The sequence below is a fragment of the Rutilus rutilus genome, assembly GCF_951802725.1.
Source record: "Rutilus rutilus genome assembly, chromosome: 21".
In the NCBI taxonomy this organism is placed as follows: domain Eukaryota; kingdom Metazoa; phylum Chordata; class Actinopteri; order Cypriniformes; family Leuciscidae; genus Rutilus; species Rutilus rutilus.
In genome coordinates, this window is record NC_140226.1 from 32015873 (window position 1) to 32034058 (window position 18186).

The window sequence follows — 18186 nt, forward strand, 5'->3', positions numbered from 1 at the left end:
TGTGAACACACACACACACACACGTTGGCTGCAGATAGGATCACTTTCTCATGAAAGGGTCGGTCAGTGTTGGATTTATGAAGGCTTGTGTAAGATATATGGAAGAAAGGGGATGATCTTAGAGCTGGTGTGTAGCCACACAGAGAGAAACTGCTTACTTGCCCTTCCAGTAGTGTTTAACCGTGCTTTTCATGTAGTGCCATACCACACGGCTTTTGATGTGATGTGAAGCTGTAAAACTGCCAAAAGATCCTTTTAACTTGAGACTGCTTAGTGTCCAAGAGAAAGGATTCCTTGATCAAGAGTACACAACGGCACGGTCCATTTGAGATGTGCGTAGTGTCCTCTTAAGGGTGACAGATGCGACGCACTCACTGATTTTCTTTCAGCGCTCAAAAAACCAACTCATCTGCTGAGTTAAGAGTCCAACCAACTCTCTTCGCAACCTCTGGGAACAACATAAAGATGTGAATTCTCAGTCGTTGTTGATGGGCGGTCTCTCATTGCTTTGGCATGTCCAATGCGCTAGCGTAACTCCTCCCCACCTCCACTTCAACCTTGTGGCATTCCCTCTTTTCCTCAGCGAAGGAGCTCATCGCAATGACACCAGTTGTTGTCCATGATGTTCACGTCCACGTGGTGCTTCTGTTCTTATTTCTGCGAACTTAATGACTGAAGAGAGGCTGCAGTAAGTGACAGAATCTGTGAGACATGCTTAAACGATTACACATCTGAGTCAATGCGACAGACCCAACAGTGAGGAGTGATTTAATCAACAATGGATAAATGTGACATTCTGTTATCAAGTGTTTCAAGTTTATCAGCGGGCAGCTGGCTTAAAATGTTACAAATATGTCTATGTCCTTGGAATCAAACTGAAATATTCCCATTTCTGTCCATAACCAATGGTTTCTAAGTAGTTCTGTATTAACTGCAGTGCAAACTAGGGCAGCGCGATATATCGAAATATCGCAAATGTGCATATCGCGTTACGATAACTGAATGAATTTAATAGTTCAAAAGTTTTAGGTCGACGCAGAGAGTAGACTGGACTCATGACCGTTAGATACATGTGACATGCTTAATGTTATTAGGCGCAATAAGCGAAGTACTCACGCATACAGAAAACCACCTCATGTAGCATGTAATCCCGATTCCAGTTCAGTTCCACAGTTTATATGGCCAAATACACACAAAATGATGTAAAAATGGCCGTCTTGGTGAGTATTCACGTAAACACAGTCAGTTACGTCTTAAGTGGAGTAAACAGTTGAGAAAAAAGGTGCGCGTGTATCAATATATTGGATCCGTGACAGCGTCCTAATAATCCTGCTTCTATCCGTGTGCTTAATGGTAATGTTAATCAAACAACAATAGACAAAGAGAAAATCACTCACTGCTCTACGTAGCTTTAATAAGAATCAGTATTTAGTTCATACAGTGAAGACTTACGCCCGTTTCACACATACTCCGTGTGCAGTGCGTGTGCGGTCCGTGTTGCGGTGCGTATGCGGTGCAGGAGCAGCACGCCCTATAGTGCTTTCACATATGCTGCGTTTGCAGTGCGTAACTGATCCGCGGCTGTAGCTACAACAAACACATATAGACCTACTCATTTTATTTCAAATCCATAAGCTATCAGCAACTTTTATTTAAAAAAGTTTTAGGATATTCTCTTTGTACACATCCTCCCTTGTCTGTCTTGGCGTCGCTCTATCTTTTTGAGCGTGTAGTACGTGCGCTCTCTCCGACGCACCTGTTCGTGATTTGATTGAAGGAGCTGACTAATAATAATAATAGAAGCGTCGACAGATTAAACAATTGTCTTTAGAATTGTATTTTTGTTTTCTTTGTTAGGCTAGTTGTTGTCCGTGCTTTTATATTTCGTTCACTGGATGGAATGTTCGTTATTATTGTGAGTCTTTGTGGCGTCTGTTGTGGGTGAGTAAATAAATAAATAATTGCATTGATTCCGCCGTTTACTTGTTCTTGTTTATAGTCTCTTCTCTCAGAGTTGATATTTTTTATGAGAGGTCGTAACACAACGTTCAATACATTACTTCTATATAGATTATATATTAAGTTGCTCACGCAGTGGTAAAATATTGAACCATGTACTTATATTAAAATTGCATACATTTTAAATTAAAACTTAATTTACAAAAACAGCAGATTCATACCTTTTCTATTTAAATCGTTATACAAAGTCTTGCACGTCACAACCAACTTGTTTTTCCACGAGTGTCGTTTTGTTGCCTTGTTGAAGTAAATTGTAGTTTTCCTTGCTTTACCTCGTCTTAAAATAAAAAGATGACTGAAAATGGTTTTATTTAATTAAATGCATTCATGGTAAGATTACTAACCTACATTTTATTTAATTAAATGCATTTATGGTAAAATTATTACATTTTCATGTCAATCTGTGTGCATTTTAAACACGAACCATGCGTTGTCACTTTAATTCAGCGTTGCAGCACAGCAAAAAATAGACTCGGTACGGAAACGATCTCTGCACTGCTGTATACGCACCGCAACTGGAACGGATGGACGGACTGCATTCGTGTGCAGTGTGAAAGCTCTAACCTGTTAACATGGGTACGGAAAAAAATACGCACCGCACACGCACTGCAAACGGAGTATGTGTGAAACGGGCGTTAGCAGTGTTTTATTTTTACATTTGATTATTTAATTTCTGCTGTTAAAGGATAATTCCGGTATTTAGCACTTTGAGTCTCTTTTCTGGTTTGTTTTGGATGAACTAGAGTGGTGGACACAGAAATTTTGACGATGGGTCCTGTCTCGACTTTTTGACTCGTTTAGAATCGCCTTTGACCGCTTCAGAGTGGCTGGCTACGGGCATGCACGAACATGTCCTTAAAACAACCCTTAACGTTCGTTTTCAAAACTGTGCAACTCACCGAGTGGTTAGTGGTGTTCGTTGATGATTAAAAACAAATATATCGGCGCAATCTATGATTTCAATCCGTGTTTTTTGCTATAGTGGAACTATTTTTTCAGATACCTCACAACCGCGTATAAACTTCCGCTCGATATTTGAGTCTGAAGTGCAGTAATATCAACCAGCAATGAGTCCTCCAACAGAAATCAATGGGATTTTACAAAATGCCAAATAAAACACGACAGAAACTGTATTTCGCTGCCGCTACTTGTTTTGGAACATCAACGAACACCACTAACCACTCGAACGTTTTGAAAACGAACGTTAAGGGTTGTTTTAAGGACATGTTCGTAGCCAGCCACTCTGAAGCGGTCAAAGGCGATTCTAAACGAGTTATAAAGTCGAGACAGGACCCATCGTCAAAATTTTTCCACCACTCTAGTTCATCCAAAACAAACCAGAAAAGAGACTCAAAGCGCTAAATACCGGAATTATCCTTTAAATAAACCTAATGTAGGCCTACCTGAAACCACAAACACCCTGATATTAAAATGACTTACTTTTGATGTAATGCTACAGTAAAACTGCTTTTTACTTTCAGAAATGGTAAGGATGCTTTCTTCTCGCAAAAAGAATGTATAACATGTATGTTGGTTATACCATTTTCTATATATTTAAATATAATTTACACACTTAAAGCATTATCGTATCACATTTTGAATTTCACATTATTTAACGAGTTATAGTTAAACTCTACATATGGTTAAGCAATATATATAGCAGCCCTAGTGCAAACTGAGCCACATAAACAAAAAGACAGTGTTTAATTCATGCAATACCAGAGCTGAGACCATTTCATGCCTATTCTCTGAATAACAGGGGTTGTTTAGTATGAAAGACTGGGATCTGGTGACACTGCAGAAAATCCTGGATCCAGTCCAAGGAGCACAGAGCTTCGTGACTCACACCACTACGCTCGGAGAGAAGCCCGGTAAACACTTTAACCTCCTATTGAATGTTCTTTAATGACTAAAGATAGACCTCACAAATAAACACAGTCGCCACATACTGTTAAGAAATGACTACAGTTCTCTTTTTGGTCTCAACCGGAAGTGATATTCCATCACTCTTAGAGCATAAGCCGATGGAAACATGCCTTGCTTCTGTCTAGCCGACCGTTGAGATAAAATCTGGCACTTGGCCCCATTCCCCTCCTCCTCCTGGTTTTTAACAAGTGGGGGAAAAACAGAGTTACTGGAAGAGGGATCAGGGCATCCAAAAGAGTTAAACAACTCAGGATTTATGGGTCATCAAAGTGCACGGGAACAGGCCGACCGCCACGTGGAGACCACAGCCAGGCGGACTCCCGCTGAGAGGATCTCTACTCAGCACTGAGTCACCCAGAGAGAGTGGGGCGGCCCTGGACAATACTGTGCTCATATATCTGAGTGTGTGGTTTTATGACAGGCATTTTCAGAAATATCGATATGTATCCATACTGAAATATCTGAAATGGTTCCAATTAGGCTTGCTATGATAGTTGGTGTTACCGGTGTTACACGGTGTTCAGTCGCAACGGCACCGCAAAAAAAAAAAAAAAAATTTAAAACGTAAAAAAAAATGTACGCAATTACGCAGTATCCGTTTTTTTCTGTCACCCGTTGACTAGCGTTGTATGATCACGCTCTTATTAATGTGAATGCTTTTAAACCATTCAAGCGCGACAAGACTAAAGAGACCGCGCTGTAGTCCTGCCTATTACACACACACACACACGACCCACAGAATAGACGCGCGTCAGTATCGAGTTCTCTTTCGGGCTTGAACAAACCATAACACACACAAATTATGCCAAAATGTCAGTTTTGTCGAGTGTCCTCATAAGAGCAGTCTTAAATGATTTAAATAAAGTCTTAAATGAATGTAGAGATTTGTGAGAAAATGGGACTTGTGTCAGATCGCGTCTCTGTCCGCAGTGGCTGGTCTTAAAGTGTCATTAATGTTAATCAAAGAACAAAGGTAAGAGAGTAAATTACTCACTCAGACCCGGCGCTAGGAGGATAATTATACCGGTAGCCTAATAATCATGAATGCACTCCGATATCTTTTAACACATCTCCGGCGAACGGCTTCTTCACGCAAAAGAAAAACTCTTCATGAAGCGCAGTGAAATTCAGCGACCTTTGTGGCGTTTCCTGATGGATCGAGGTTGTTCGTTAACTTCATTGAATTGGATGAATTGACGCTAATTATTAGGCTATTATTTTTTACATCGCTCCACCCCGATGAAACCGATATTAGGCTACCGGTCTTTTCGATTAACCAAAACCGGACCAAGTCGATTAACCGGTGGCAGAATATTATCACCATCACATCTCTAGTTCCAATACTCCTTTTCGGTAGTATTGATTGACAGTTGGACACACACCCGCCTCCACTCACTCACTCCGGTTGAATAGTGCTTGTAATGCGATCATTTGACTCATTCCCGCGAGCACCACTGATTTATTTATGTGGCGATCTGAGATCTCATAAAGCCGCCTCTCAAACATGGCTTATTGCGATTAAAGGGTGAAATACATACAAAATGATGTCAAAATGCCCGTCTTGTTGAGTATTCAGGTAAACAGTCAGTTTTGGAACATAATATTTGAGAGAAAACGCATGTTGTGTCAGTATATCAGTATATTGGATCCGTGCATAAGCTCTTAACCCTTTAGAACCGGCTGTGTCGTCGCCGACACATACCAGCAAGCTGTATTCATTTTACCGTAACTCTTCAAAACCATTCAAATTGCCCCTGACAGTAGACAAAATACGGCTTATTACGGTAATTTCATGCTTTCCATCAGCAAATGACAGCAGCTTTCTGGCAGAGCGGGAAGGAAGGATTTGAACAGAGATACGAAGCGCGGCAGGTTGGAGTGTTTTGGATTGCATAAAATAATAAAGGAAACTAACAAATACATGGCGAAAGAAGTGGTAGACAGCAGAAGAGGGGATTGGCGGATGGCCGTTATTCTTTCACGTATCTTAGCATGTGGTGTGTGCATGTGTATGTGTGCGTGCCTATGAATGCGTGCATTTGTATGTGTGCGTGTATGACAAAAAGTGTCCTAAATGAAAACTGTGCAACCCAATGTCACAAAAAAGACTTGTATATATGTATTATAGTTCATTTTTCAACTTTAAAGTGTAAGTTTCTTTCGTTCGTGATTTTTCTTTTTCTTTTCTAAATAAAAATCAGTCAATTTATTCTCGTAAAAAAAATAAAATAAAAAAAAAATCTCGTTTATTTTTCTCACATTTAAATTCTATTTACAAACTCACCACACACAGTAATGGTCAATAACTGTAATTTGTTGAAAGCTAATTTTATTCTGAAAAAGATGACACCTTGCACATGAAGATAGCACATTGTTTTAGAATTTTACAAGTCAAAAAATCTAAATATGTGAAAAACACCTATTTTAGCTTCAAGTTCTAAAGGGTTAAAGTGACAGCAGCCTAATATTCCTGCTGCTGTCTGTAACTTATGTTGTATTTAAAATTCACAACATTTATATAATAAGTGAGTACTGTACATCATGAATCCATGTTTTGTCTTATCCTGAATCACTATGGTACACCTATAATAAGTGTTTATATTGGGACTATTTTAGACTAGTTCGGGTCTTACCACTGCGGAGAAGCCCAGTTCCTGCGTGACTCGTCATATACATAAACAGAAAGAAGGAGATCCGGCTAAAATGTTCTTCCGCAAGACGCATGCAGTTCTGCTTATTAACCACTAGAGTGCCAAAAGTTACGGACTGCAGCTTTAATCAGAGAACAAAAGACAAAGAGAAAATCCCTCGCTGCTCTTGACCGAATAACTTTTGTAGCTTTACTTGTTAGCAGTAATCTGTATTTAATTTTTACAATGAAAACTATCCAGTGATATTTTACATTTGATTACTTTCATTTCTGTAGTATTTCTTTACCTGAATAATACTGTTGGACACACCTGAAAAACATAAAGCCACGTTTATTTAATTTGTGTCTTTATTTTTATTGTATTTGTTTGTGTATTTGTATTTGACTGTTTACTTTTTTTTGTAAATGAGAAGAGATGTTGTTGCATCTTTTTGTATTAAAGATTACAAGGGCATGGATAAATCACTGCAATATTTCATAAAAAAAAACAAGAACTGTCAATGTTGTTTTACTGGTGACTTCAAACGTTTTCATCATTGAGAATGGAAATCAGTCAAAACAATGTATATAAACAAATAATGATTTAATTTAATTTACTTAGGGCTAATAAATGATAGAGGAGGCAGTAAAGGATGAACGGGGAACATGATGTGATCCAAGCCATACTTTCATCTGCCTGTTTCGCACTAATCGCTATGCCACATCTCTGGCGTAATAATCTCTGTTTTATGAAAGAAAAAAAAAACTCTTTTAATGTGGGTTTGAAAATTTTAGATTTTCAAAAAAGATTACGTTTAACGAGTCAAAAAGTTTAACACGTCATGAAGAGAACAGATGTCGTTTCGAAGCTAACGTTTTTTGATTGAAGATTATACGAGGGCATATGAATTTTAACAAGATGTGCATGGATAAACCAGTTAGAATTAGCACTGCAACATTCTGTAAAAAAAACAAGAATCGTCAATTTTGATTTCCTAGTGACTTTTAGTATTATTATTTTTTGTGGAGTCACAGCATATTGTACGACATATTACAACCTGAACTTAACTTTTCTTAGTCAAATTATCTGAAATTTTAGGAAACTTATTGACACATACTCATGATGAGGGTCTGCAGGGCTCCTTCTTTGACATCATTTCCATTTGTTTTTGCACCACATGACTTTGATAAAAAAAAAATATATATATATATTTTTTTAAATCAAAGTCATGTGGTGCAAAAACAAATGGATATATACATATATATATATATATTTGTCTAAGTACTAAGCCTTAAGGCTTTTTATGATATTAGGACAGTTGATTGAAGAAGAGACAAGTCACAGCGACAAGTCTTTTCACCAGAAGTCATCTTTCTGTACAACTGTGCAGTGATTATCAGAAGAACCTTTGACTAAAAGAGATAACAATGAGTAAATGGATGCGGTCTATTAAGAATCCAGTGCTCATTCTGCTGGGAACTAAATGGATTATAAAAAAAACCATTTAGTTCTCAGAATTTCTCCAAATAAATCGTTTTTCTAAGAAATTCATGTGGTCTTGCAGTAGGTGTGGGATGAAGTTATGAAATTGCTTGTTAACCAAGTAAGATGTGGTTCAAAAATGAGAACTGAAATGCAAGACAGAATAATACAAATAAAGAACAGAGAAGAAGTGCAACCTGTTTTGAGGCATTTCTGGTCACTGACTAAACATACTAAACATATTTATTGCATCACACACTATGATGTATCCACTTTTCTTTCTGTCTTGACGCATTTCTAATAGATGACTTGTTGTTCTTCACAAGATTCCCTATTGGTGTTTAAAAAAATAAACAGGAAATCTGAGCTACTGTGACGCCAGATCTACCGAATCCAGGCGTAAAATGAGTATGTGTCTTTAGAGATTGCAATCAGAAGAGAAACCAGAAGAACCACATCCACAATTAACATGAGATTGATGTCAAACGTGTGAAAGTGTGAGGCAAACAAGTAGCCATATTCAGTTAGCATGTACGTACAACGCCAGACTGAACTCATGACAACAATCAGCAAAACAATCTGTTTTAGTAAGAAATGACGCGAAACATCAAGAAATACCCTATCATAACTCCGATCTCACTTCTTTCTCTTCTCGTGTCAAGATTAAAGCGCACACCACAGCAGAATCCAAAATATTTCAAGTGATGAAAAAATTGTGTTTACTACCCATTCACAACATACTACTTCAAATATGAATCATCCTAGTGGATCATGGGCATATTATGACTGATGACTCAATATCATTCACACAGATGACTAGTAGCATGGCAAACTTGTAGGGGTATAACAACATCTGGTTTTCTCAGACACTATCTCATACAGTTAAGCTTCACGTGGACCACCAACGACCATTCACAGACTATCTGATGTACAGTATATTACATAAAATAAAAAAAAAAGGAAAATTGATCTATCCGGTAGGATTGGTGCACGGGTTATCAATACAATTTCTGTTCTAAATATGTTTTTGTGGCATTTAAAGTGTAACTCTCGCCAAAATTGAACCTAGGCTCTTTTTGTTAATCTACTCGAGTCAAACGTTCGTGTAAAAGCATAATTAGTTCAGGAAATTGAAAAATCTTTTGGGATTAAAGTGCCACTGGATCCCAAATTGTGTATCCTTGGTTTAAACGATTGTGTGCCGGAAACAAAAACAAATGTCCATAATGTTGTATGCTGCTCGCCTTTCCATACTTCAAGTTTGGATTAAAGAACACTCTCCTACTTTAACTCTTTGGCGTGAAAAAAACTCTTGTCACTGTAACCATACGAAAGACTGCATAATGTACTGGATGGAACTCTGGATACTTTTGTAAATGACTGGTCTCCCCTTAAAGACTATTTTGGACGTGAATGGCAAGCAATAACATGTATTGATATGGATTGAAAACAAGAAGTGTTCATTTATTGGATCCCCTCCCCCCTGGTCTGCGGTCTGTATAAAACCTGTGTAGAGAATGTATGTATATGTGTATATATGTGTGATACCTGTGTATACATGAAGTACAAAATTGACACTGCTAACCAACTAAATGTAGACGTAGTAGACCTGTAATAACTATTTATTTGTTATTATTTGCTGTTATCAATTTTTTTTTTTTTTTTTTTTTTTGGTTTGTTTGGGTGTTTTTTTTGGTTTGTTTATGGTAAAAAAAAAAAAAAAGTGAAAAAAAACAGTAAAAAAAAAAAAAAAAAAAAAAAATTGAATGGAAACGCCACTTTTAAGATTGACCGTATTTTCGTTTTCGGTCAAATTGCGTTGTGAATGGGAGTGAATGGGGCACTTCTATGATAGCATCAAAAATCGCTATTTTTAAAACACTAAGGCGGCTCGACACAACATGAAACTGTGCTGGAAGTCTCACCAGGGGCTCTGCACATGAACTCCAGCAATGAGAACATTGTTTGTGTACACAGAGTTTACTAAAAAGAAAGGTTTTGTACGACTCACTTTATCAGTTAGTGTTTCCGGCCGCCGGCATTTTGTCAGTCAAAAAACCTTTATATTATGTCTTATAACTCAAATAATAATACTACTTATGTACTGAAGTGGTAGAAATCATAGACTATATACAGTACAATCCATTTTCAATTTCCATTCTATGACGTCAATGCAACCATTCGCTCTAGAATTTCCAATGAGATGCCATTCTTTTGCTCATCAGTCTATTACCGGTGTACAGCTGAACTGTGGTTGGTTTGTGAGTTAGATGGACTCTGCCTATTTAAGTAAGTGACGTGATCTAACATGAGAAGGCCAAGTATGGGAACCTATACTCTGAGTTTGTCCTCTGCATTTAACCCATCCAAGTTAGTGCACACACATTAGGAGCAGTGAGTAGCGAACACACACACACTGCAAACAGTGACACACACACACGGACCTTGCTTAAAGGAGTCATAACCTGCAATTTTCACTTTTCCACGAGAATCAATGTATGTTATGATCGACTAACGATTATACACTGGCCGGGAAGCCGATATTTAAAAGTGAAGCGTTTGTTTACCTCAGGGTAAATAAACCAGCGCGCGTGCACGCGCACACAAATACGAGATTTTGATTTCAGCTCCCTCTTGACGTCATGAGGTAGTAGGATATACCATATATGGACACCGCAGCAGGAAGCCCCCCCTTCCCCTCTCCCCCATATTCAGTTCAGTCGCGAAAGATGGAGAAACCGAGTGCACACCGGACTTGCGCCATGATGTCAGTTTGTAATGATGCTGAAGTTACCTGCGTGTCAACCCCCCTCCTTCCTTCAACCAATCAACGCGCCCCTCATTTGCATTATTAAAATGAGCGTCCACGACAGCCAAAACATCGCATTGATCTCGCGAGACAATAATGCCTTCAGAAATAAGGGTAAAAGTAGGTCTGTGTTAATTTTTTTTCCACTTTTCTTTTTTAGAAGGGCCTGAAAGACTATAATACAGCAGTAGGTATCCAATGTAATACTAGGTTATGACTCCTTTAAGTCATGGGTTCTGAGGGTGGAAGAGAGCAATATCTGCCGCCACTGAGAATCGAATCCGCAACCTTTGGGTTACAAGTCTGACTCTATAACCATTAGGCCACGACTGCCCAACTGGTTCTTGGCCAGTTGCAAAGTTCACATTTTCAATTTATTTGTATAGCGCTTTTCACAATACACGTCGTTTCAAAACAGCTTTACAGAAAATGCATGAAACCTGCAAAGTGAGCCAGATATCTATAGTCAAAAGGTTTCTTCTTTGTGTGATTAACTACAAAAAAAAAAAGGAGTAAAGTGTTTTCATAGGTTTGTTAGAGAACCTAGCCCAGGAAGAACCGCTAGTGTGTGGTGAGTCACAGACTTTGAGCGCCAGATATATGTGCTGCAGATAACTAACTCAATATGCCACATAATACATTTATTCTACTTCAACACACATCTGGAGCACTGTTCGAAAAAACAGAGAATTAAGTGTACAATGTTCAGATTTGACCTAAAACATGTTATAAACCTGCCAGACACACACTTTTGATGAAAAACAACAATTTTAGGGACTGAACAAAACTATACTGTCTATAGACTGGTTTCCATTACAGATTTGCGGAAAACATTTGCGATATTTTCCAAATGTTGATTGCGAAATGTTGGCATTTCCATTAACCGATGTTATGCAACTAAAACATAATTTTTCCTCTCACCAAAAATAATGGCGACGGATGTTGGCAGGTTCACGTAGGTTCATCGCAGCCACCGCACCAGCCATTATTTTTAATGGAAGGAGACGTAGGCGATGTTATCCAAGCATTAATGGCAAGGAAAGACCCTTATACTGGGGAGTGGCCACGAGGTGTTTCTCAGAGGTTTTCACAGAGGAACTCCTGTAATTATTTAGTCTTTTATGAGTTTATAAAAGTCTCGTCTTCTGTCCAAACATACCACACCATCTTTAAAGAATGATCATGTGACTTTTACGTACGCCAGGTGACCTGTAAATGTTTCCATTGCAGTTTTGCGAAATATTTATTTTTTGAATTGCCTGAAAAACCACCGAAAAACTTTTTTGCGATATAAGGGAGTTTTTGCGAGTGTTTCCATTGGGCCATATTTTCAAATTTCAATTTCAATTTGCGCAATTTGAAGGGTAATGGAAACGCAGCTACTATGTACGACCTAGCCAACATTTCATGGTGTGGCCGATGTAAGCAAGACATGAGTCCCAAACTGATTTATCTATGGGCTAAATGTTGGCCCAATCTGAATTAGCCCATGTGAATCTCATATAGATTCTGATTGGGTCTAATTCAGATGGTTGACATGGGAAACATACCTCGAGCCCAAAACGTGCCAACCAAGAAATGTCAACAGTCAACCGCAGTCTTACCGTGGTATCAGCAGCGGTGACGGCGGTGGTGGGAATGTGTTTAGGTGCCGTGTTTGTGGACTCACACACCACACAGCCCTGTGGCCCCAAGGTAACAATGACTGAACCACAACTTCTGTGCAGCAGCTCCAGGCCCACTCGACTGGCATCCTCCACTGAGGTGACGGACAGACCCGTCAACAGCTCGGCCTGAGAGGAACACCGCAAGACAAAGAGGAAACAGTCACATTTATGCACATAACGGTTATGCTAACAGCTAATATGCAACTTTGCTAACATGTTTGTATTCTAAACCACGGTTACAGTTGCCAGAAACATACTCTACGTTCGTGAACTCAAACACTTCTAGCTATCAGCATCTTTTTTAAGTTGTATACATTGACGTTAGTTAATTAGCATACCATGTTCTGCCTGAATACTCGATTCTGATTCGCTAGAAGGTCATAAAACCGTTTAATGCAGTTCAAAGTCAGTTTAATCACCGTTCCATATTAATGCGCTGTTTTCACTGATGCGCTCACACACACATACGTCACTCACACACAGCTGAGATCGCGCTGCGCACACAGAAACATTCAGGAATCAGGAGTAAAGAAAGTTATCAATATTGCCTGCAATTTTTTTTAAATAAAATAGCTTCGCTAATGAATCTCTGGCACTCTTGATAATTAATTCAAATTCATTCATATAGATGTAAATCTATATTTACATTTACATTCATATAGATGTAAATCACTTTATCTCTGTGTCTGATTTATAGTGGACCGGATGCTCGAACTAACGAGTCGTAACTGACGAAAATAACCATAATTTTTCCCCTTCTGGTGAAATATTGTGCTGCAAACATCAATAACAGCTTTAAGTTGTCTATGTTGGCAAATGACCATGGTATAAGTGCGCTAATCACTTAATCACTTGCGATAATAAGTTTAAAGTCAAAATAAAAACAGCATCTGAAACCCATTTTAGTGGTTATTAAGTAATCTGCTATATTTTATTTTGAAACTGGACATTCAACGAGGAAAAAAAGTGTATTGCAGGACTTTTATCCATCAGGAACTGTTTGTATCATGAAATGTAGGTGTTGCATAACTGCACAACTTGACTCAGTTCATCAAATCTAATAACGTTCATGACCTCTGAAGACACTCTTCAGCAGTCCGCTGAAGTCAAATGAAAAGAAAAGTGTCTTCAGAGGTCATGAACGTTATTAGATTTGATGAACTGAGTCAAGTTGTGCACAATGTGGGTTATGCATAACAAACTTCTGTATTCAGTAAAACAGGTCGCATTGCATATAATGATACGTGCTTCATTAAATGAAGAGCCGTTTTACTCAAGATACCTTTAAAGGACTGAGGAAAATTGAGCATAACCAATGTCCACAGCATATAAAAATAAAAATAACTCGCTAGGTTACCTTAAAAGTTCATAGATATCGCCATCAGTTTGTCCTGCCGTTAACACTTTCTCTGACGAGTGGATGCAATGAGCCCCTGTTTTCCTGTTTGTTCATGTGACGTGTGTGTGGGATAACGTCTATTAGACCAGGAATGACACCACAATCGCCATTTGAGTACTGAAGTGCTACAACCACAGTAACACAAGAGTGTGTGCATTACAACAGGACTGTGTGCTTAAATAATACATTGACTGGACAACCGGACAAACTTGTGTAGTTTCTGATTCATCACTTTTTCCCTCGGTTCCACAGACAAGGCTTAAGCTAGTCCCAGACTAAAATGCATGTTTGCATGTTTTAACTGAAAGCAACTCGCCCTGACAGATCTTAAAATATGTCAGTGCCATTGTTTTGTCTCAAGATGCACACCAGTTAACGCCATGTTTATAAAAGCTACTTAACTGTCTGTGAAACCCGGGCTATATTGTTTAACTCAATGTGATAAAGTGGGTGAAATCCAGACATCCCAATAGGAGTCTGTGTGATCAGGAGATTCGTGTGATGTGATGCAGATTTTGCTCGTTTGCACTTGAATTCGCTGCGCTGTCCATCAGCTGCTTGGTTTGAAAGTGACTTGTGTGTGTGTTTAGCTTTACACATTCCTGCACTATATACAGTACAAAAGACCTTTTCCCCCACAAAATTTAGTCAGCGACCTTTATGTCATTCAAGACTAGCAGAGTGTATGAATAAGTGCGTAAAGATCAAACTGTGTCTTCAAAGTGTCTTCAGCCTGGAAAAATTTAGTGTTTGCATTATCAGTTCTTTTAGGTTCTCTAGTGCAGGTGCGAAGAATAACCCCCCGCTCTGGCCCACCAAACGACTGAAAGATCAGGGCAACAAGTATCCCCGTTGTATTTGTGTACTTTAAGCTTTGCCATCAATCTTTCCAAGCTGGCTGCCAAAACAGAAAAGCGCACAGATTACTCATCAATGTGTGGTTATCTGCTTCTGTAAACTGCCGATGATTCATCCTTCACTCCCGCAACTGAAGTCGTCGGGTGAGAGCCAAGCATGTACGCGGATGCGTGCGCTGGGACGAAGGCTGGATCTAAGGGGCTGATTTGTACTGAGGGCTCTCACTTTTAAGTCCCACCTGTACATTTTTCCCCCTCCAACCTCCCAGCCACATCAAAGCTGCCCTGACGGAGAACTCTGGTTCAAACTCTCAGTCACGCTGGAGCTTTCGCCCCGGGCCGGACTGACACACCATCTGTGCATCTGCCTGCCTGGTCGTGGATGCTTTAACTTTACTGTTTCCCATCAATCCAAGCCCTTGTCTGTCATCTTGCCCTGCCACGATGTGAAAGAGGGCGGCCTCAAACATAACAGTTACTGTAAGACACCGCGGCCAACCCCGTAATTTCTTGCACTTGGCAGGTAGGTGACTATTTGAGCTTTAGTATCTTGTTTTTAGTATGCAGGTCATGACCAGGCAAGATAAGTGAGCTGTTGTTTTACTCTAGTAACCTGCTTCAACAAACCTGACAACCTGCAGGCAAAATAGGCTCTACGGGTTAATGCAGTCGAAATGCACTTTGTCATGTCAACTTTCTTTTTGGAATTTGTATTTTAAAGTTAATTTATGATGACTTTTTTAATTTCTAAAAATGCAGAATACGAACCCCGTTGGCGTTCTCGCAGGTTCGCGTTTTTGAAGTTTGCGCAGAAAGAACTTAAAGGGGTGGTATAATGCCCTTTTCATAAGATGTAAAATAAATCAATGATGTCGCCAGAGTGTGTATGTGAAGTTTTAGCTAAAAATACCCCACAGATATTTACTTTTTGAGGGTGAGCAAAAACGCACCGTTTTGTGTCTGTTCCTTTAAATGCAAATGAGCTGCTGCTCCCGGCACAGGGGGCGGGGCTACAACAGCTTGCACTCACACAGACACGCACTGAAAATTTCAAAAAACGTTTAGCCTTTTATGTTCAAACCGGAGTCAGACAATGATGGAGAGACTCAAGAAGAAGTGACAACATGTAGAAGCAACAGGACATTTCTGAATGGTTAGTTGATTAATTTATGTCGCTGATGTGTAGTTATCTTCTAGTCATTGATTAGCATATTCTGTCATGATAATCTATAAATCGTGTTCCCAGGGGCGGGGTTTATGTACATTTTAGGGTTAGTGATGTCACTAACCCGGGAGGAATGTCGTGTAGTCTCTACCAGCCGTTTGTTGTAGTCCTTAAAAAGCAATTTTTTTAATAGAAAATATCTCTCTTTGCTTTGAACTTTGAGCGTCGTAACTTTGCAGATGCTGTTTATGCTCAAACAGCAACTAAAGTTAGTAAAATGAAATCATAATCAACCATCCCTTTAAAGGGATAGTTCACTTTGAAATTAATTTTTGGTATGTTTTAGCTTACCTCAAAGGCATCCAAGATGTAGGTGTCTTTTTTTCCGGAGTAGTTTCAATTTTGATATTTTTAGGTCAAACCGTTCTTGTCTGTCAGTCATATAATGCAGGTCTATGGTCACTGTCTCAAAACAGCATGCACAAAGTCCAAATTAAACAATTCCCCATCGTCCAAATTAAACAATTCCCCATCGTAAGTACACATTGATGGCTTAAGACACGAAGCGAGCGGTTTGTGTGAGAAAACGAACAGTATTTATATAGTTTTTGTCCTCTTGTAAACACACACACCCAAATGATCAGAGGACGCGGGTGCTTCGGTCTGCGCAAGCGCCGGAAAGCGACGGAAAAGGTCAGAGGGCGCGGGCGCTTCGATCTGCGCAAGCGCCGGAAATTATCTCTCGCGCGTGTACGTCACTCATTGTTTACACAGAACAGAGATTGTAGGTAAGACGGCTAATCGAAATGGTTCTAATTTGCGCTTATCCGGGATGTTTAAACCGACGTAAAAGAAAACAATTTCGTATGCTCGCGCGAACTCATCCGGGAGTGGTGAGTTTTCACGAATTCCCAATTTATAATCCTTCCCTCTTGAAGTTATGGTTGATCGCTCTTCGGCTGGATATCAACACACCCATACACGTACTAAAGTTGAGGAGGGTCTGCAGCGATCATTTTTCCCCTGATGATTTTATAAACCAAGGAGAGGATCGCATAGTACTGACATCATCAGCTGTGCCTATGGTGTTTTCTCATCCAACGGAGGTATGTGAACAACGTCTTTGTATGTGTCCTTTGTATTTGTAAAGCTGGCATTACATGAAATGAGCAATAAAATGTATTTCTGCACCATATATTTGGTAAGAATGGTTTTACATGAGAGAGTTATAAGATATGTTATAAGAAGAGAAGATATGTGTAGCCTTAAACGTCGGTTTAAACATCCCGGATAAGCGCAAATTAGAACCATTTCGATTAGCCGTCTTACCTACAATCTCTGTTCTGTGTAAACAATGAGTGAGCGCCCTCTGACCTTTTCCGTCGCTTTCCGGCGCTTGCGCAGACCGAAGCACCCGCGTCCTCTGATCATTTGGGTGTGTGTGTTTACAAGAGGACAAAAACTATATAAATACTGTTCGTTTTCTCACACAAACCGCTCGTTTCGTGTCTTAAGCCATCAATGTGTACTTACGATGGGGAATTGTTTAATTTGGACGATGGGGAATTGTTTAATTTGGACTTTGTGCATGCTGTTTTGAGACAGTGACCATAGACCTGCATTATATGACTGACAGACAAGAACGGTTTGACCTAAAAATATCAAAATTGAAACTACTCCGGAAAAAAAGACACCTACATCTTGGATGCCTTTGAGGTAAGCTAAAACATACCAAAAATTAATTTCAAAGTGAACTATCCCTTTAAGAGTTTTCTGTTAAAACGGTGTCGTGTTAGCGGCCCCTAAGTTAATAACTAATACGACGGAAGTGAATCAATCAAAACTAACTTTAGCTGGACAATAACTTTATTCTAGAGCTGCTATAAAGCCAAAACAATCTCTATTACTTTAATTTCCTATTATCACTGTAAAGCCGCTCTGAAACAATCCACAATGTTAAAAGCGCTATATAAATGAAGATGACTTGACTTGACTACAGCGACACACTCAAATCTTCATAGCAATGTGGAGCTAACTGAAAAAAAAAAAAAAAAAGTCAATTTGTTTATGTGATATTTTTCGTTGTGTAAAATGATTGATAGTGTCTTTCACCTCAGACTCATTGCAGCAGAAAACATCAGATGCTTTGTAGAAATCAGAATGCAGGTCTGCAATAGCGGGGGCTGGATTAAAAATGGTCTTCACTGTAAGAAATATAGAAAATATTATTCA

The 18186-nt window shown here is 39.1% G+C and overlaps 1 protein-coding gene across 2 annotated transcripts in view; it reads right to left on the bottom strand.

Annotated features, from left to right (window-relative positions):
* rbks (ribokinase) overlaps window positions 1-18186 on the bottom strand; it is a 39426-nt gene that overhangs the window by 8044 nt on the left and 13196 nt on the right. For both annotated transcript variants that reach the window (XM_084392490.1, XM_084392489.1), the window contains exons 7-8: window positions 18067-18158; window positions 12471-12659 (exon numbers count right to left, since the gene is read on the bottom strand). In XM_084392490.1, coding sequence (XP_084248616.1) covers window positions 12471-12659; window positions 18067-18158 — 281 coding nt within the window. The remainder of the gene's footprint in view (window positions 1-12470; window positions 12660-18066; window positions 18159-18186) is intronic.